General features: G+C 48.5%; 1 protein-coding gene across 1 annotated transcript in view; it reads left to right on the top strand.

The window, feature by feature from the left end:
- Positions 1 to 4147: 4147 nt before the first annotated feature.
- Ehd3 (EH domain containing 3) overlaps positions 4148 to 21088 on the top strand; it is a 29180-nt gene continuing 12239 nt past the window's right edge. Inside the window, exons 1-3 of the mRNA XM_038318371.1 lie at positions 4148 to 4637; positions 15256 to 15432; positions 19883 to 19980. Of these exons, the coding sequence (XP_038174299.1) occupies positions 4411 to 4637; positions 15256 to 15432; positions 19883 to 19980 (502 nt within the window). The 5' untranslated portion in view covers positions 4148 to 4410. The remainder of the gene's footprint in view (positions 4638 to 15255; positions 15433 to 19882; positions 19981 to 21088) is intronic.

Here is a 21088-nt window from a genome sequence, read left to right as displayed (position 1 = left end):
AATGATACAGCTCACACTTAGTTCTCAGTAGGAACAACTGGCTAGTCAGGGGCATTTTCTCTGTATGTAACTGAGTTTTCTCCTTTGTTGTTTTTTAGGAGTAAACTATGGGGCCACTTGGAAGACACGTACAGCGAAGGAGGATGAATGAAGTCATGGGAATCCTGGAATCATGTGAGGTGGCTCCGAAACAGAGAGGAAGAGGAGAAACGTTTACTCCTGTGGGAAAGCTGTCAGCGCAACTCTTCAGAACAGACACTGACGAGTGAGGTGGGACTTGATGGAGGCTGTCCATTAGAGAGATGGGCAATGGACTAATGGGTTATTGAGGGTAAGGGTTCCAAGGAACTCTGCATGGTAGAAGCAAGCATTTCGGTACCCAGACCCTTGTTTATGTGTGTGATGCTCTAGGAGGCGCACTGGGTTATGGGGAGGGGGCGGGGGTTGTGAGAACTAAAATCATCCTGATTGCAGGTGACTGGTTGTGCCCGAGGATACTTCCCCGATTCCCCTAACTTCCCCTGGAAAGGTGAAGCTTTCATTCTGGATTACCACTACACCTTCCATCTTCTCCCTTTACCTCTTTCCAGATGTTGGTGGTCTTGGCGCCAAAGAGAGGAGAAAGGAGACGAGAAAAGGAGTCACATTTTATAGCGACATCCCCAAAGAATTGCATGAATGTCACAGCTCCAACCATTAGCAATTATATTCCTTGGAGCTAATGAGCCACCCCCAGTTAGGACACAAAGGAACCAGACGGAGCTGTTCATAGCTTATTAAGTGCTAGTTTATTAAGTAACTTATTAAATATTAAAGTTATTGAGTATTAACCTTATCAGTAGCTTATTAAAAAGCTTATTAAACATGATCCAGAGCAGTACCATGAAGTGAATAAAAGTTATAGTGATTATACTAAAGAGCTAATGATACAGAGAGGCTTTCATAGTCGACCAGGCACTGAGCTAAGCATGCTTTAAGTAGTCTCTCGTTTAATCCAGAAAACCAACGCTGCCAACATCGCCCTTGCAAACCTGAGCTGAGGCCTGGACATAAAGCTGCTTGCCTTTAGAGTTGCCTACCAAAGACCAAAGGGGCATGGAACCGCTCTGTTACAGGTGGTAAGACTGAGCATCCTCCCTCCCGCACACATGGTCAGCATAGGGGTTGTTTGCTGAATTGGAGATAGCAGGATTAGAAATAAATGCTGCAGCAAAAAGTTGAGTTTCGGGGGAGCTACAGGGTGAAGGATGCTTTTTTATGACGTCTTGAAATGGAAACGCATGCTCTTCAGGCGTGTGTGTGTGTGTGTGTGTGTGTGTGTGTGTGTATGTTTTACTGGATAGTGAACCTGGTCCTGGCACATTCTAGGTAAGTGCATTGCTTTTCCACTGAGCTGTAGCCCATCTCTGTTGAAGTTTTTGAGACAGGGTCTCTCTAAGCTGCCCAGGTTGACCTGGAACTCATCCTGCAGCACAGGCCTTGAACTTTTTTCATATATGCATGTATATCTGGTACATACAAATTTGCCTATATGTGTTCAATGGTTTGTGGGCACACGTGTGGGGAGTTGAGTGTGATTTTAAGTATGCATCCATGTGAGCTCTAAAGCCAACATTGTCTCCCTCCATCATTCCCCACTTTATACTTTGAGGCAGGTTCTCTTGTTAAACCCAGAGTTTTGGCTAAGTTGGACTTACTCCAGGAATGTCCTGTCATTGCCTGGGTGCTGGGACAACAGGCAGGCCACTACACCCACCCTGCTTTTGGGAGATTTGGAGACCCAGATCCCCATCTTCGGGCTTCATGGCAAGGGCTTCACCCACAGATGCGTCCCTCTAGGCCTAGGCCTTGAACTCATGATTCTCCTGCTCCAGTCTTCTTAGTTTTTACTAATTCCAAACATTCTTCTTTCCCATTTGCTGTTTGTATTTTGGGCTTTGTTTAAGGATTTCTTTCTGCCTTATGGTGATATACTTGCATGCTCCAGGGCACCTTCTCTGTGTGTCATGTTTCTGTGTTTGCTGGATTTTTTGACTCTGTCATTATTGTACTGGTCTATCTCTATGCTAAAACCGCATCATCTTCCCCACTGCGGCAGTGAAAAGGCCCCCACCGGGGTGGTTCCCATAGTTTGTGTTCTGCTATTGCTCCCTCCTCCCCGCTACCTCCTTATTGTCTATCCTTCTTGTGGATGGAATAGCTAAGTTATTTGTGGACCGTGGTTCTATAGGCACCTTAGCTGTACCTTGTCAATTTTCTTAGACAATTCAGCCTGGATGTCCATCCCTGCACCACTGAGTCAATAAATAACTGTGATATTGTCTCTTAGGTTTACATGTGGCACTAACGTAAACTATGTGATTTCTCAGCCCTAGATACAGTGCCCAAAAGAAGATAGTCCGCTTTTGGGCTCAACAAGGGGTCAGAAGACCTGAAATAAGGAAATTCAATTCAGCACCCTCTCTAATGGTCCCCACAGAAATCCCACAGTGTCAGCACACCCATGTATTTGCCTCTCACACAGCCTTGTTTCAAGGGCGGCCCACTGTAGCTCAAACACATCTATTCATTCTGCCCCCTTGCCAGCTTCCTCAACTACTGCAAGAGCTTTTCCAACTGTTTGGTCCCCAGCAGTAGAAAATCTGGAACTGCCTTAGGCTTTGAGTCACCATCCTTTCCTCTTTTATAATTTATCATACTGTCAACTCTGTGCCAGAGTCTCTGGAATCTCACCTCTCCTCCTTCCCCATTGTTGCTGTTCCCTGGCATTCTGGGCAGTTCCCCCAGCCTCTTATGCTCTCAGTCTCTCCAACCCCACCTGGTCCATTAGCTACTTATCTTGTCCGCTGAAGGGAGGACAGTGGGAGCCCTCTGCCTGAGTAGGAAGGAATGACTTTCCATCACACTGGTCAATAGTGTTAATACTGTCCCTGAGTCCCGTAGGTGTTGCTGCTCCCACCCATTGCCGTACCTGGTGGTTTCTCCACCACTCTCCTTGGCATTGCTGGAGATGCTATGGGATGTTCTTCACCACGGGGATGCTGTGACATTGAGCTGAGAATGTTTTCTGAGATCTCAGCGGTGAGCATTTTGTCAATACAGCCATTATCGGGCTTCCCATTTCTCTTTTGGCCCCTGTCCTGATGTGCACATCTTTCCATGATTGTCTGCAATCATCCCTTCCAGCTTTTTGAAAGAAGCTCTGCCAAACTGTTTACATTGCCCCGGACTCACCAAGACCCCCTTTCTTTACAAGGACCCTTTACTTGTCCTCAAGCACTTTCCTTTCCTCTTTCTCGGTTCATTCTTGAAGATTCATCTCACAGCCGTGTTTCCTGTGATGCCTACACATTTTCCATGGAAAAGCAAAAAATGATCCCCGTTTCCACATGCCTCTTCTTGTGTCTGCTGTAATTCTCAAGTCTGCCTTGCTGCGCTCAGCTTTGTATGTAGTTGTGCAAATTATGTCGCTGTCCCTTAGCACACACTCCCTAAGTGAATATGGGTTGCTGGGTTACCTGTTTTATTGGGGGGGAGGGAGAGGGAAACAGCTTTGTCTTCATCCCAGGCCTAAAGAAAAGTTTAATTACTGGTACTGGTATTTGAGGTTATTTTATGTCACCTGACATCAGACCCTTCTTTCCATGCCCCAAGAAAAAATACTCCCCAACGTGGAATCTTCCCCAGATAAACAGTACTGGTGTCCTCAGGGAACTGACCTCAGTAACCAAAGAAACTGGGTCTCAAAACAGGGAGAGTAGGTCAAGGCTGTCTTAGGCGCCATTCCTGTCCCTGAGAGGGCGCTGCTCCTAAGACAAATCCCCAGGGCTGGGAAGGAAATACCAATGCTTTCCCACAGGACTCTAGAAGCATCAGTTTGCCGATAGAGTCCGCGCGGTCGCAGAGCGCCTGCCCACAGACATGGCGGCGCCCTGCTCGGCTTCGCGTCGCCCGGACCGTGGGGCCGGCTGGGCTTTGCCAGTTCTCGGGGACTTCCTGCACGACTGGCATTTAAACACGCGCCGGGGGCGGCGGGATGCTGCTGCGGATGCGGAGCTCTGTGCGCGGCCGCCTACTCGGAGTTGCCTGGGCACCACAGCAGAGGAGCCCGAGCATCCTCTAGCCACGCATCTTGGGGGACACCCAGGACCTCCCCCCCACCTTCCCACCCCCATCCCCCACCGGCTTCCAGGCTGGTTCGCTTTTAATTTCCAAGGCTTCAGCTCTCCTGGCTCAGCTCACAGCATCCTGCTCACCAGCCCTGCTGCGGATGAAGCAGGGACTGGGCTGGGTCCAGCAAGTGGAGCAGCCCGGGCCATGGTGCATCTGAGCCCGGTGCTCCGGTGAGGTGGCGGCGGCGACTCGACCCAGGCGGGTGCCTCTCCCTGGAGCCTTTCCCCAGCTGCCACGATGTTCAGCTGGCTGGGTAACGATGATCGTCGCAAGAAGGACCCTGAGGTCTTCCAAACTGTGAGTGACGGGCTCAAGAAACTCTACAAGAGTAAGCTGCTGCCCCTGGAAGAATATTACCGCTTCCATGAGTTCCACTCGCCTGCCCTGGAAGATGCTGATTTCGACAACAAGCCCATGGTCCTGTTGGTGGGCCAGTACTCTACTGGGAAGACCACCTTCATCAGGTGAGCCGCGGCTGGGTGCTGAGCCTTCAGGGTGACATGGAAAGTCTTGATTAAGGGCTCCGAAGAAATCCCTGTGGGAGGCCTCAAAAGTTGACCCTGCTGCCAGGTCCCCCTTGAATCCTACATGATGCCTCTCCACTTTCTTAGCCCTTGGTCAATTTGAAGCGTTCAAATTAAGAACCATCTCTGTTATCTGATTTGTGCTTTGTGAAGCTGAGGTAAAGAAGGAACCAGGCATCTCGTACAGCCGGGGGTGTTGTAACCCTCCCTTTGGCTAGGACCTCTCTTGTGTAGAGCAGCCTTACCTTTACAGCTGAGTTGTTCTCATGGTCACAGGCCTGGGAGTGGTGGTGGACTGTGGACCTTGGAGCCTCTTGTTTTTTTTTTGTTTTTTTTTTTTTATATCATTTTTCCTTCTCTGTGTCAGAGCTTTTGCATCTTTCTCTTAGACACTCAAAGGATATGAAGCAAGCCCAGAAACAGAATACTTTTAATATCTGTTTCCTTTGATCTTAATAGTTCAGTAATAATATTAAAGACTCACCAAAGTAGAGGAGATACTGACGTGCCTCATCCAGCTTCTTGACTTTGCAGGCAAGATAGCAGAGGTGATGCAGAGGGGAAGTGATGGTTCAGAGCCACACGGTATGGATGCAGACCTGGGATGTGGCCCTAGGTGCATGTGAGGAAATGTTAGTAAAAGCCTGTAACTTCAACAGTGAGTCTTCCATTCCTTTAAGTGATAGAATTTGAGGGCTAGAGGTATCCTTAAGAAGTCCTGCAGGCATTCAAAGAGAGAGGTCTGCGTATTTTCCATCAGAGTCAGGAACATCCCTATCTGAGGAGCAGGCCTCTCTCCATCTTCAGTGTGCACAGTCTGCAAGGCCAGTCTGTCTTTGCAAAGGCTGAGGAGTGCTTATGGGATCTTACAGTGTGGAAAGAGGGCTTGGTGCCCTCCCAGAGACAAGGGTACTCCCCTGCAGAAGCGGTTGTCCTCCTATTTCTGGGTTGGCGTTTGTGATGTACAAAACCATGTGCTTTGTTTGGTGATGAGATCAGGAGAGTTAACAGTCCGGTGACTCATTTTCTGAAGTGCTAAACTTCTGGGAGCACTGTGCGCAGCCTGCTAACCTGTCATGTCTGAACAGGGCACCAAGTCAAGTTTGTCTTTGGGCTGTCCACTAGACCAGCAGCTTTACAAGCTCAAATGATTTCTAAAGTGAGGGCCCAGGGTGGGGGTAATGGTTTGCTGACTCTGTTTTAAATAGGAGAGTTTAATCAATTACTTTCGCTTTATTCTTAAAAATCTAAATCACTTTCCAAAAAAAAAAAAAAAAAAAAAAAAAAAAAACCTAATGAAAGATGTAGAGCTATCTTTAGAAAAATACATGAATACCCTAAATTTGCCTGTAGTGTTGAGTGGATTTAACTGGAAACACAGAGGGAGAATCTTGGATTCAGGATCAGCCATTCATTTTTATTAAGCACCGATTGGTACCAAATGTGTTTCAGAGATACCTGGGTTGGGTACACAAGGTCTTTTGTGATCAGTGCCTTCCACTCTGCTAGGTTTTGTCTCATGGGAAGTGTAGGCCACCTGCAAACTGTTCTTAGCCTTGCACAATCTGCCTTGGCCCTCTGGTCATCCTTGGTCATGACCCTAAGGACATTAAGCTGCTGGAACATATTCCCACAGCAAGGGTACTTGCAAGGTAGGCTCTGTGCCTGAGCCTCTCCCCAGGACCTCAGCTCTGAGAATTTCCCAGCAGCCATCTTGCAAAATGGGAGGGAAGAAGGGAGGCAAGTGTTTTAAGAGCAGGGTCCCGAGCAGAGAAAGGTTTAAAGTTCCTTTGTGTGAGATACCCTCCTGATTTTGCCTGAGTCATCGCTGGCTGTTACTAGGTCTGAGAAAGTGGCAGGATGACGTACCCCACATTAGCCCTTATCTGAGGAGGACAGAAGGCTAAGGGGGGCAGATCCCTCCCCTCTCTTATCCTCCAAGCCTAAGGGGTCCCCCTTCCCGCTCACACCAGTAACTGAATTTAGCTCATGCTTTCAACGCTGTTTCCCTTCTAGAGAGAGTCATCTGGTAGGGCAGGAGGGGAGAGTGTTCTCTAGCAGAGCAAGAGGGAGCATAACGTAAGGGTTTTCCCAAACCAAACTGCACACTTTGCTTCCCCCTCATAGAATCTAACAATTTCATTTATTACTACAGAGTAAAGGAGAGAAAAAAAATGAAAATGAAACAAAACTGTCCCTAACCTAAATCCCAGGAGAAAACATTAAAAATAATATATTTACCTTCCCTGTACTACAGCTGTTTTATACTCTGTTGAAGACATGCCATGAATGTAATTTTGTATGCTAGAGTTTTCTTTTAGTTATTGTTATAGTGTGAATACGCCCCACATAACCATTGTTTTTGTGGGCTGTATAATATTTCACTTCGTATAGATGCAGTTTGTTTCTTAATTAGCTATATTGCTTTTGAGCATTCCTGGTTGTTCCTAATTTGTTCGCTGCTGCAAGATTACCCTGAATAGGATCTTCCGCACAGACTGGCTCTTTTTTTTTCCCAGAAGCAGAATTACTAGGCCAAAGGTTGTGCAGCATTTTTCATAAATATTTAATTTAAAAAAAAAAAAACGTTCTGTATTAAGAGTCGCATTCTGCAGTTGTCTTACAAGATGGCAGTAGGCACAACTGGCACTTTCCTCTGTGCACCCTTGTCTGTCCCTTGCCTTCCCATCTCTGTCTGAGGCCTGCACCTCAGAGGAACCTTTCCCCTCCAGAAACAAGGGTTTGCGCCTTGGTTCCCCTCGTCCTTGGCGTTTCGTCTTCTGGGTGTCCATCCGCTTTGAGTTCAGTTTCATCCACACCACGAAATCCTATTTCTTGTCCTGGGAAGAACACACAGAAAGGACATTCTTCTAATAACTAATTAACGTGCTATGATCTCTGCCTGAAATAACTTCCCTGGCCTGAGGCCCGGCAACCCAGAGTAATAAAATAAACAATAAATTGGTCTGTGGGCTGCTCCCTCCAACACAGTCTGTCTCTTTGGAGCACAGTAGCTCTGTGTTCCTGGCAGCCTCCTTCCGCCTCTGCTGTTTCTCTTGCTGGCCTGCAACTCTAAGCCCCTCCTTCCTTGGACCTGTTAGACCCGCTGGCCACCCCTTCTTGTTTCTTTCCGTGCCTCCTCTGTCTGCTGGCGGTAGGGGTGGATGTGGGCCATTCCAGGTACCAGCTGCTACTGTGGCCTCCTTGAACCTTGTCTGAGCTGACATGGGAGGTTTGAAATTCAGAACCCCCACTGGAATGTCTGGGTTGATCTTGAGCCTCTTCTTTAGTGGGCCTTGAACTTCGGGGATGCTGGGTGTTCCAAAGTGAGACCATCTTAGCTGGCCCTTTGAAGTGCTCACGCTTCTTTAAGAACTCTGCAGCCTCCACCAAAGGTGACTGGTGCAGCATTTTCTTGAGGTTGTACCATATCTATCAGTCCCAGGATAGATAGGGATGGGATCCCAATCCTTACCCTGGCCTTTAGTATATGATCATCCCCAGGAAAGATGGTTTTCTTGGAAGCCAGAGGTAGAGAGGCCACCATCCCAGGGACAGCCACTCATCTGTGCACTCAGTTCTGCCTGCAGCAGTACCTACACCACTTCAGGCTCCTGCTAGCCTGAGCCAAAGGATTCTCTTATCGTCAAGGGTCCTGGTCTGTTGGGTTCAAAGTGGGGCTGGGTGAATATCCAGTTACTTCTATCTAAGGCTCATTGGTTTCTGAAGGGAGCAAAGATACAGAGGAGCTGTATCTGCCTGCCTCAGGTCCAGTTGAGGAATCACCTTGAAGCCAGGCATCTGGAGGGCACTGGAGACACCATTGGAGAAAGGTTTGTATCCCGTCCGCATTGGCTGTGGCACAAAGGTCTTACCCAGGCTAGGTCAGCACAACCTGGGTTCCCCTACTTCCTAGCCAAGAGACTGATGAGAAGGTCACAGCAGCATTCCTCTCTGACCTTCAGTTTCGTTCTCTGTACAGTGTGAGTCTTAACAACCACCTCATGGGAACAGGATAGTTCATAGCCAGTTCAACACCATTTAATTCCAGGCACCATGATGGGGGTGGTGTCATTCCCTCCCTTCTTTCTAGCTGAGGTTGACCCTCAAGAGATAGGGGACAGTCTCCTTCCAGCACTGCCACAGCCTGATGAAGGTAAGGGCATACTGCCTCTCCATATTATATACAGAAGGCCAGAAGGCCAGAGTCATTACTGTCCTGGGTGGGCATACTTGTCACAGGGTGGAGCCAGGAAGATCTGCTGAGACCAGACGATCTGAGCTCTAAACTATCCTTCTGCAGCAAGCACTTCCCATAGCTGAGGGTCCTGTGCACACAGCACCATGGCCAGTTTGCCTGGGGTATGGAAATAACTTTTCTTAACCTAGCCATAGGGAGCCTTCCACCCACTTTGGGTTTTTTTTTTTTTTTTTTTTGGTTTTTCGAGACAGGGTTTCTCTGCAGCTTTAGAGCCTGTCCTGGAGCTAGCTCTTGTAGACCAGGCTGGTCTCGAACTCACAGAGATCCGCCTGCCTCTGCCTCCCGAGTGCTGGGATTAAAGGCGTGCGCCACCACCGCCCGGCCACCCACTTTGTATGTACACGTTACTGTTTCCCTAAAACTCAGTCAGGCTAATGGAACAAGAATTATTCTGACCTTATTTTAAAGTAGAAGGAGCCATGGCTGAGTGACCCAAAGATACAGATGCGTGACACAGCTGTGCAGAGGAGGAACCCTGGGGTCTGCTATTGCCCAGATGAGGGGAGAGTGTGTGTGGTTTGGGTGAGGCGGCAATGAATCTCTTAAGGCTTGAGTACACATCTGAGCTGCATCTAGAGATGAGGTGGGGATCTGCCGAGTACCTGCAGGCGACATGGAAGGGATCATTTTCTCTAATTACTGTTTGTGTCATTGTGGGCAAAGTCTGCTGTAGCCTTGCTTTCCCAAAACTTGAGTATTACCTGAAACGGTTTTACTTTTTAGCTGTCGTAGTTAGGAACTAGGCGCTTCCCTATTTTATGCATCAGGTAGATAGCGGCTATTTTTTGAAGATTTTACCTATTTGTTTACTTAGCGTGTGGGTACATGTGTGCATGTGTGTGTGCCTGCCTATATGTGTGTGCACTGTATGTGAAGGTCAGAGGATAACTTGTCAGCGTGGGTTCTCTCTTTCCACTATGCCAGAGATCAATCTCAGCCTGTCAGGCTTGGCAGCAGGCGCCTTTACCCACTGAGCCATCTTGCTGGCCCTCCTATTCTTTTGAGCAACTCGTCCAGGGTCATGTGGGTGGGAGAGTTGTATGAGTTCCCTAAGCCACTCAAGAGAACAACAGATTCTCCAGATGACTTGGGGCACCCAACCCAGAACCTCCAGCAGCAGTATTTGCAGCCCCTCCCCCAACCTTTCAGTTCTTTCCCCAGGATGGAGTCTCAGTAGCAGCTCAAAGCCTGGGCCTCTGTCTGGGGAGATGGGTGCCTGAAAGGCAGGCCTGGTTGAGATTCTTGGCCCTATGCCGAACCCTGGATACTTAAGTCATCAGTAAAGGAGACCACATACTGAGATTGCCAACCAAGCAGGGCCTAAAAAAATGAGGAAAATGTTATGAAGTAATGTTCTAGTTAAGAAGCATTTGGAGAAAAATCGCCCTCGTAGGGAAAAATCAGATTTGTGTTGAGTTTCCCCACACATATTTTATGGTTTAGCTTTTATTTATCTTGCATTGGATGGCAAAAGGAGAGGAGGCACCAAAATCCTGTCAGTGTGTGGGACCTCAAACTAGACATGCTAGTTGTCGGCTGACTCCACTTCAAAACTGAACTGATGTCATGGTACAGGTAAGGCTGATTATGTGGGATGACATCAGCCAACAGTAATGGCCACACGGAACAGTCTCAGAGTGTTCTGTCCCTCCTTAGTTCATGTGTCCCTGTCTCTGCTCATCCCAGTCAGGCTTGGATTCAGTCTTTTATTAGCCAGCTGTGGGAACGTTTTCACCCAGCAACAGAGGCGATCTGTCCCATTCCCTCTAAGGAAGCAGTGCATGAGATTCCTCAATAGATTCTCCTTTCTGGACACAGTGGTAGCTTTGTGTGAGGGGTACCGGGCTCCACAAGACAAACCCAAAAGTCTCTGAGACTTTATCCCACCCAGTTCTCTGACTGTAGCCTCCGGGCCTTCTGGTGGCCTCCTTAGACTCTGTGTTTCCCCAGACCCATATGTGGTGAGCAAGTTTTGGGTCACATGAGCATAAGAGGCCAGCAGGCAAAGCCACCTCAGTCCGTGGCTCCGTTACTCTGCAGGAAGCTGACCTGTTGGGCTGGGCATGGTGCCCTTTGTACTTCTGCTAAGTACAGCATGTTTCCCAGGGCTGGAATCTGAGCTGCCTTTTAAAGAACAGAGCTCATTCCTGCTGCTGCCTTCTTCGTTCTGGACATTTTTGAGGCTGCCTCAGAATGGATCTTTCCATCCTTTCAGTTCAGTTGTGGTGTGGGAGGTCCTTCTGTCTATGTGCTGCTTTTATTGGTTAATGAATAAAGAAACTGTCTTGGCCAGTTATTTGGGCAGAACTTAGGTAGGTAGGGAAAACTAGACTGAATGCTGGGAGAAGGAAGGCAGAGTCAAGGAGATGCCATGGAGCCACCACCAGAGGTAGACGTGCTGAAACTTTAGCTGGTAAGCCACAGCCACGTGGCAATACATAGATTAATGGAGATGGGTTAAATTAATATGTAAGAGTTAGCCAATAAAAAGCTAGAGCTAATGGGCCAAGCAGTGATTTAATTAATACAGTTTCTGTGTGATTATTTTGGGAACCAATAAGCGGCCTTGCTGCAACACAATTGTCCCCGGAGTTCCCATCCACACCCACTACACCAACCTCCTCCATAGGTCTGCACAGGACTTAGCTGCCCACATCAACTGCCAAGTCAGCACATGGATTCCCACAGAGCGTCTGGCCTTACTGTTCCTAATTGTCCTTGTGAAAACCACAGGATCAGGACCTGCTCCTGTGACCTGGGAGCAACAACTTTTGTGTGCCACCTGCAGTCACTGAGACTGAGTAGGCACCCAGACCTAAGTTCCTGGAGACACATGTGTTCCTGGGTTTGTGGGTCCCAAAGCCTCCCCTTTCCCCCCAGCCCCGACTTTAGTCAGCTTTCTTGCCAAATCATAGAGTTTTGTATCTTCTCTCACTTTCTGTTTCTAGTTCCACGTGGGGCAGGATATCATTTTTGACTTGTCCCAAAAGGTGGCTCCATTTCTTGGAGGAGGCTTAAGGCATAGAAATAGATGGTAGGTACAGTGATTAAAGGTTAACCCATGGTTTGTCCATCCCCTTTAAAATGAGATAAGACGCTCAGTATCGGGTACCAATTAAATGTGTAATGATTGTGACCATTGAACCTTCCAAACAGCCTACAAGGTAGATTTACTTCCCAGGTACATTTGACAAGGAGAACATAACACTCCCAACCTGGTACATATGGATATGAAATGAGATGAACCATGGAACATTTAGGACAATGTCTAACCTATTGCAGGGAAGCAGTAAGGCTAACCTATGATACTCTATGTGGTAGTGGGAGATGCTGGGGCCGGTGTTTAAATTGGGTGCCTTCTAAAAGGCATAGCCCTTGTAGTTAGAAAGCCCATGGTCCTGTCTCATCCAGGAAGTTCCCAAGGGAAAAAGGTCACCAGAAAAGCAGAAAGCATAGCCCTGTGTGTGACTTCCATGTTTATTCTCATCACAGTTCCAATGCAAGAACTCAAAGTGACTGATTGGGGAGAAATCCTTCCTTTATATTCCCAGTTGTTGGGCGAGACTAGTCGAGGTATGAGGGGCTTCCCGGGGTGACCGAGACTTACAAAGCTTCCTAATACTAATACTGCTGTTGTCTAATTCGCCTCTTGGACAACAGCACTCCAGGCTCTGAGAAATCAGCAGCTTCCTCTGGGACTGGGGCTACAGCAGCTGCTCCCACAGGTTCCTTGGGGACCGAGTCCGTAGCAACCCGGCCTAAACTGCCTGGGAACGTGGAGTAGAGTACTGCTCTGAACGCTTCCTGAAGGCACGGAGAGCCCACTGGGGACCCGGAGGAAGCCAGCAGGAAACTTGGAGCCGCAAATGATGGCAGGGGGCTCAGGCTTGGGCCGGGGAAGCTGGGCCTCTGTCTTTCCCTGGGCCTTGGTCAGCTTTCTGGGGAGTGATTTCTCAGAGGCATCCAAGATGGTAGAAGGGTGACACCCGTGTCTCACTGATAGGCCCTATTACTCTGAGAAAAGCTATGTCACTCTTCAGCTTCCTCAGTGCCTCCCTCAAGTGGCACCACAGGGACAAAAGAGACAGCATTGTCAGTTTCAGAAAAAAATGTGACTTAGAATTGCTATTACACGTCAGTGGTTATTACCAGGAAAAGGGTAGTGTTGATACGGAGCATCCCAAAATGCCTTGGGCTGTGTGTTTGAATTATCTGGGAATCTTCTAAAGCCGTGATTCTCTACCTTTCTAATGCTTTGATACGGTTCCTCATGTTGTGGTGACCCCTCTGTCCCAACCATAAAGTTAATTTCGTTGCTCCTTGTTCCTGAGGCCTCACTTTGTAGGGCTGTGTTTCTCAGGCACTGTCCCTTGGCTCTCTCACAAGATGCTCCGGGACTATCTTCTGTCTGGCCAGTTCTCCCCCAGGACACATCCATGTACTTGTGTTCAGTCCAGCCTCCCACTGTCTGTGTCTAGACTTGTGCTCGAATCCTAAAGGGCTCTGTTGTCTGGTAAGGGTAAGCATGTGCCTTTGCTCTTAGCCTCTGCCAGGGGCAGCAGAGCCGGGGAAGCAGGTAGCCTTGGGCTCTCACTGCCCAGGCCTAGAGAAGAACAGAGAGGTACCTGTCATGCCGTGCCATGGCCAGAATTTCAGAAGCAACCATCCTCCTGCCCCCTCGAAAAGCACTCTTCATCAAGGGATGAGAATAAATGGCTGCAGATGATAGCACCTAGAGTCCTTCCCTGGCACAGTGGCCCAGGAAACAGAAGGCCCTCCAGAGATCACATTGACCAGTCTTCTAGTGGAACAAACCATGAGGCTCAGAGCAGGGAAGGGGCCTGCTTGGGGTCGTGCGTGAGCAGAATCAGGTGCAGGAAGTAGAAAGGGAAGGCGTTAAAAACCACCCCGTAAAAATAGGCAACCACCCCTCCTCCGCTTCCCTTCTTTCACTGAGGTGTGTGAATTCCTGAACGGCCGTTTCTCTCCCTTCTAGACAATAGAAACTGCTGTTAGATAGCAAGAAGGATTTCACTAAGAAGCATTTGTAATAATTCACATCACGGGATTACACATAGTGATTAACAAGGGTAAAGTAAATTTGGGCTGTCTCCCAGATGTATTACGCATAAAACGAAAGCCCTGCATAGCTATTATCTGCACAATCTTGCAGAGTATGTAAATTCCCACCTAGAGGCTGCACAACACCCTCTGTGGTTACTAAGTCTGTCCCGGTTGGGGGCAGGGTGCGTGTGTGCGGGTGTCAGGTGCAGTAGAAAACATCAGTCTATAAAAGGTAAATTCTGATTCCACTTCAGGCAAAACGATAAAACCCAAGCCCTTTAAAAGAATGCAAAGCTAGACTTTCCAGCCAAGAACCCCTCCACAAACTGAAATCCTGGCAAGGAAACCTCCCGAAGCCTATGGACACAAGGGAGGGAAGGGGTCTTGTGGAAGTCCAGCACAGGGTGGCTTGAATGTGGTCACATGCTGGAATCTGTGCCCATTGGGTCGTGACAAGAAGGGAAGGTATAAACTCTTAAAAACTCCAGTTGGCCAATGAGATGGCTCAGAGGGGAAGGACTCCTGCCACCAAGCCTGATGGCTTGAGTTTCATCCTGGGACTCACAGTGGAAAGAGAGAGCCAGTTCGTTAAAGTATTCTCTGATTTTCACACAGGCACAGTGACACATGTCAACACGCACACAAACACACACAAACAAATACATAAATAAGACTACAACACACAATAAATAATAAAAATAAGAAAAAACCTTCGGTCATCTATGTGTAAGTATGCTCAATCACAAAAATGGTAGCATGTTTATAAATGGAATATTTCTACAGAACACACAAAAAAATCTAGGATGGGTTGCAATTCATTTTGTGCAGTTTACCCTTCGGGCTGCTTTTCCATTGTATCACATATAAGTGCTCTATATTAAATAACTAGTCATGCATATAGCTAATGATCTCCAGGAAGCCAGGAGAGCCTTGGGATTGTCTGATTCTTTGCCTGTGTGTGTGAATTTCAGCAGTAACCTTGATTTGTGAACTCTGCAATACCCTAGTTAGGGACCGACTTCAGCCCACGGTTGCTTCAGAGTCCAAGCCTTGGCTTTCCTTCATCCCTTCCTGAGTGAGGAAGGGGGAAAGGACCAAGAAAAGAGAATTGTGGAGTTCAGCTAAACCTCACCTCCTCTGCACAGCGCTTGCTCTGGCTCTGTCCCTGCCCGGTGACCTGTGTCTAGGCCATCTATGAGCACCAAGCCTACATGACTGCACCCTTTCCTACAGGTACCTGCTGGAACAGGATTTCCCGGGCATGAGGATTGGGCCCGAGCCGACCACTGATTCCTTCATAGCAGTGATGCAAGGAGACGTAGAGGGGATCATCCCCGGGAACGCCCTGGTGGTGGATCCGAAGAAACCCTTCCGAAAGCTCAATGCCTTTGGCAATGCCTTCTTGAACAGGTGAGTCTGGGTGCTGGGGGGCAGGGTGGGTGCATAATGCTGGGGGGGTTCTTTCCTTCTTTTTGAAGCACAGGGGTGAAAGGAGAGGGGTGTGTTTCTGGGAGACTGTCTTTTCTATGCTAGCTGCTTGACTGTCTCCTGAGTCTAACTGAGTCGTCATCATGGACTTTGGGACTTGACAGCTATGAGCGCTGGGCTGAGGCCACCTGATTACTGAGTAGGGACAGATCTGACAGTGTCATGAATCACATGGCCCTACCCTGCCCTACCCCAGTAAAAGCATCAAAGGGAAGTTACATGTTTTCTAGGACTTGCTTAGACTGTGCCTGGGATTATTAGTCCAAGCAGAAGGGAGCAATAGAAAGTTCTTTCTTGTTCCTGAATGTTCTTACCTGGAAAGAAAGCTAGAGAAGCCTTGAGTTTGACCAGTAGTTCTCTTAACCTCCCTGTGTGACCTTGGGCAGGTCATCTCCCTCCCCTTAGGATGAGTTCAGGCCTGAAAATACCAAAGTCACCATGAGGCTTTGGAGAAAGCCCTACACCAGTGGTTCTCAACCTTCCTAATGCTTTGACCCTTTAATACAGTTCCTCATGTTGTGGTGACCCCAACCATAAAAGTATCTGTGTTGCTACTTCATAACTGTAATTTTGCTATTGCTATAAATCATAATGTAAACATCTGTTTTCCAGTGGCCTTAGGCGACCCCTGTAAATGGTTATTCAATCCCCCAAGGGGCTGTGACCCACAGGTTGAGAACCACTGCTCTAACGAGTGCATGGCAAGCTAATCTCAGCCTTCATGTTACCACTCTTTGTAACTGGAATATGGGCAGGACCCTGGCTGTGCTTGTCAATGGTTAATCCAGTTTACACGTACTCTGCATTTCATTTCAAGGCTGCTCTTTCTCATTGGAGATATTTCAAGTAAAAGAAAAGATCCTAGACTTTGGCTTTGGATGAGCCTGGAATCAGATCCCACCTTGAACTGTGGATCTTGGACAGGTTACCAAGCTCTTATGTGCCTCATTTTGCTCCTGTGTAATATAGGACAACAATATCGTTGGCCGGGTTAAAGCAGAGGCAAGTGAGAGTCTGAACACCGGGTAGAGTATCTAACAGAACTGGTAGGTTATGGTTAGGACGGCTAGTGTCCCTGCACAGTACCTAACAGAAATGGTAGGTTATTGTTAGGACGGCTAGTATCTGTGCATAGTAACTAACAGAACTGGTAGGTTATGGTTAGGACGGCTAGTGTCTGTGCATAGTAACTAACAGAAATGGTAGGTTATGGGACGACGGCTAATGACTGTGTGAATTTCCTGCTTTTTGTTTTTAAATTCGATTCCTGGACTGGGAAGATGGCTCAGAGGTTAAGAACAGAATACTCAAGTTCCGTCCACAGTACTGACTTCCAACAGCTCACTGTAGGGGATCCAGCACCACCCAGCACAGACACACATAGAAACACATACTTAAAAGAATTTCAAATTTATCTTTAAACTGATTTCCTAATTTTTCAGTGAGAGAAATGGGTACCCATTGATAGCATTTCCATCTCTGGAAACTGAGACTTGTTGCCCAGAAACGTTCTTGTTATCTCTTATCCTGTAAACGTTCCTGTAGTGACCTGTAACCCATAGCACTTTGAGACAAGAAGGGACAGGTGACCTGGTGTGGGACAGTGTGGAATGCCAACTGGCAGGACATGTTTCCTGGGGGACAAGAATCACTTGTGGGGAGTTGGTCTACTAGGGAGGATCCTCAGGAGGTGGGCGTGGCTTCTTAGAAAGGAAAGTTGAATCTGCATAAATGGATCCGGGTGGTGGGTACTGAGGTACACAGAGGTAGGGTCCTTGAGACCAGGAGTTTCGGCTACCTGGAGCTCAGGGACAGAGGCCTGATCCAGGTAGAGGGGGAGAGAGGCACATGGAATACTAAAACACAGAATAGTATGTGTTGAAAGGGATGTAGAAGGATGAGTCAGCTGGGGGTGAACCGGGGCGTCTGGGGGTGGGAGACATGATGCATTCGATTTCGGGTACCTCAGTTTGTAGCCAGTGACTGTGAGTCAGTGAGGGAGCTTCATTCTTCAGAGGCAAAGATGAGCTAGTTTCCAGGAGAGAGGAGAGAAGAACTTGGGGTACCTGAGAGTCAGTCATCAAAAGAGATGGGAGGGCCAAGGCTAGCGGTTAAGCTCCTTCAGGATAACTGTGCTTACAGTGATAATAGTATCTCTGTGTAATGGCATATGGTCAGTTATGATAACAGATCTATGTAATTACCATAGTAGCCAGCACATTCCTGAGGGAGGAGTGCCTTTATGTCATGAACCAAACCCAGGAGGGCCCACTGACTATATGATTAATTCGACTTTTGAAACCAAGGATGCATATGCGTGAAAAGTCTGGTTAACAACACATAACCTCTTTCAATACTGCGGTCTTCATCCATAAGATGACAAAATGCAAGTCACAGACTCTCTGGACACCCCACTCTCCTCTTGCAAACATAAAGATAACCTGAGAGAGGAAAAGCATCTAGAGAGCGGGTAGCTGTGACTGTGTGGATTTCAAACTTGGAATTGAGGGGGAAAAGGGTGAGGGAAGACGCAGCCTCATTGTCAGTCTTGCTGAACCACTTTCTCTTTTAAATGGTAGGGAAAAATATAATTTAAAATATTCTGAAAATGATTCATTAAAGGCCTAGATGTGAAGGCTCTGTGGGGTTGGGGAGTACACAGAAGGCGACTCCATCTCCCCTTAAAGCTTTGCTTCCCTTTCGGGGATGAAAATGTTAACTGGAAGGAGCAGACACAGGTGAGGTTCCTTCAGGGTTCCTGTACGTGCGGCTCCGGTGAAACAGACTGAGGAAAGAAAGCAGAGCAGCTGTCTTAAGAACTGTCCCAGCACTCGGGAGGCAGAGGCAGGCGGATCTCTGTGAGTTCGAGACCAGCCTGGTCTACAAGAGCTAGTTCCAAGACAGGCTCCAAAGCCACAGAGAAACCCTGTCTCGAAAAACCAAAAAAAAAAAAAAAAAAAAAAAAAAAAAAAAAAAAAAAAAAAAGAACTGTCCCATCCCCCAGGCATGGTACCCGGGGGTGGAGTGCTTGGAGGCAGCAGCGTGGTGAGCTCAGCATGAGAGAGAAGTAAGACTCAGTCTAGTCCTTGGCTCCTGAAGGAAGATAAGCTGCCTATTTCACAGCAGGGGAGAGTAGTCCCAAAAGGTGATGTGGGAAAGCCGGCATTTGATCTGGGCATGAAGCGATGGGGAAATGACACCAGAAGGGTGAGCAAAGGGGTTCCAGGAAGCGGGAAAGAAAAATACAAGCAGGGAGAGACAAAAGAAAGGGGCTTAGTGTAGGACCCTCCAACTAGAAGACAGGTGACAGTGTGCACACACCACTGAGACAGTGGCTAATAGGGCCAACTGGGGCCTGCCAGTAGTGACCACTCATCAGTCCGGTGCCGGCTATAGAGTTTCACACCTCGTCAGCACCCATCGCTGCTCCTCCTGAGTACCATTAGACAGTCATCCTAGAGTAACGTCTGGCTGAGCTAGCTCTGTAGATGTCCAAATAACACACTCCTGGGTGGTATGACTCATCTTTCAAGGATAGCCCCAATGCTACCTCCCTGAGGAAACCCTTCTCCCAAACCATCTCTCTGCCAGGGTTCTAACAAACCCTTCTTTGGCTCTGGGATGCTGGCACCTCTACACCCTGGCTTGTCATTGCCGTATACAGCGAGCATTTTGCCTCCACCAGAGGCAGGGATCCAAATTGGTTTGTCATAGGACCCTTGACAAAGTCACCTGGGGAGTTTTTCAAAGAACAGATCTCCAGGCATACCGCAGTCACTTTCAGCATGGCTTCCTGTGGGTTTGTGATCTTCTGCTCTGTGTCTATCTGCTTACTATCTCATGCTAAATAAGGCTTGCAGAACACATGTAGGACGCACAGTGATGGGGGGGATGCAGAATGATCAAATCGGAAGGGGGTTGCCATACCCTGACTATATGCAGATTTCCAGGCTCCTCCTGCCCCGTGACTGGAAGCACTGGAGGAGGTAGAGTTCTGATTGGCCATCAGGAGTTCGCCAAGCTAGGTGAAGCCTTTCAAGGAAGGAAGTGGCAGGCCCGGGATCATTAAAGACTTGAAGCCAGAGGCATTTAAAACAAGGCTTTGGACACATTCGGGAGGTAGGATTTCACTGTAGAGCAGCCAGCATTTTATCAAGCACCCTGGGTACCAAGCCCTCCAAAACAGGATATGGTAGGTGGCAAGAGAACCATAACTCACTCCTGGGATTAACCGGCATACCTAGCATGCCCACAGCAGGTGACCTGGTACCCCGCGGCGGCCCACGGGAGGGTCGGGTGATTGAAGCCTTGAAGGTGAGGCAGCGAGGTGCCTCAGTAGCTCACCATAGCCTTCCTCTCACCACCCATGCAGGTTTGTGTGTGCCCAGCTGCCCAATGCCGTGCTGGAGAGTATCAGTGTCATTGACACACCAGGGATCCTCTCCGGGGAGAAGCAGAGGATCAGTCGAGGTAAGGGGCGTTCCTGGAGGGTGTTGAGCTGGTCACCCACTCCTGTCGTTTCTGCTATGTGCCTCTGAGTAGCCCATTACCCTTTCAGTGTGGGTTTAGGATTTTTGAAGGCTGGCCTTGAACTCCTGATCCTCTTAAGTTACAGGTCCGTACCCCAATACCCCACTGGCCTAGCCTTTCTGTGTTATGCTTTTAGCAGGAAAATCAGATGAGATGCACTCTCACCAAACCTGGTGCCAGCAGCCTGGACTGGGACCAAATTAGCACTCAGAAGTCTGCCTCCGGGAAGGGTCAGCCTTGTACTGGCAAGTCTCTCTGGGAAGTGGCCAGGGCTCTCTCCTGAGTTGACCTCAGGTGACACAGGCCTCCCTGTGGCATGTGCCTCAGCACCATTCGCTCCATGACTCCTTACTGACGTAGATCTGTCTATCCATCTTGCCACAGCAGCAGGATCCAGGAACCCCTTCCTCAAGGGCATGACCTGTGCAACTCAGTACCTATTTACGCCCAAGCCTCAGAGAAGATAGTCATGGACCAACAGGCATATGGCCCATGGCTGTGGATCCTTGAGGCTTAGCAGTGCCAGGGAAGGTTCTGAGCTTCTCTCCCCTGCTAGGAGTAACTCTCCTCTAGGAAACGTGAGTATAGAAAGGCTCAGCTTCTTGGGGCCACACAGTAGCTGTGTGTGAGCCCAAACAATGGGAGAGACTGCCAGAGAACCCTTTGGGAAATAGCCTTCTCTAGGTGAGCCCTGGATAGGCCTTCCTGGAGCCCCACTTCTAAAGCCATGTTGGGAGTGAGGCCTTACAAAATATCTGAGCAGGACCCCCTCTCTGTCCCAGGAGGTAAAACTTGGAAAGGAGAGAGGAAAGAAGCAGCTGAATCGGGAGGGCATCTGGCAAACCGTGTTCCCAGTTACTATAATTGGTGTCCTGTGATGGGGTCCAGGAAGCCTGGCCCCTTGGTCCCTAACTCTGGGCTCTGGTGGAATGAGGATCCGTCAGTCTGTACCCCAGAGCCCTGGGTCTGAGTCTAGGCCTTAAAGGATGTAAGACTCACAGGGTAACAGTGACAGAGTGGTACCATATGCTGCAGGCATTTGCAACTC

The sequence above is a fragment of the Arvicola amphibius genome, chromosome 2 (genome assembly GCF_903992535.2).
Source record: "Arvicola amphibius chromosome 2, mArvAmp1.2, whole genome shotgun sequence".
Classification (NCBI taxonomy): Eukaryota; Metazoa; Chordata; class Mammalia; order Rodentia; family Cricetidae; genus Arvicola; species Arvicola amphibius.
The sequence above is the reverse complement of the archived record's forward strand: the minus strand, read 5'-3'. Positions and strand labels throughout refer to the sequence as shown.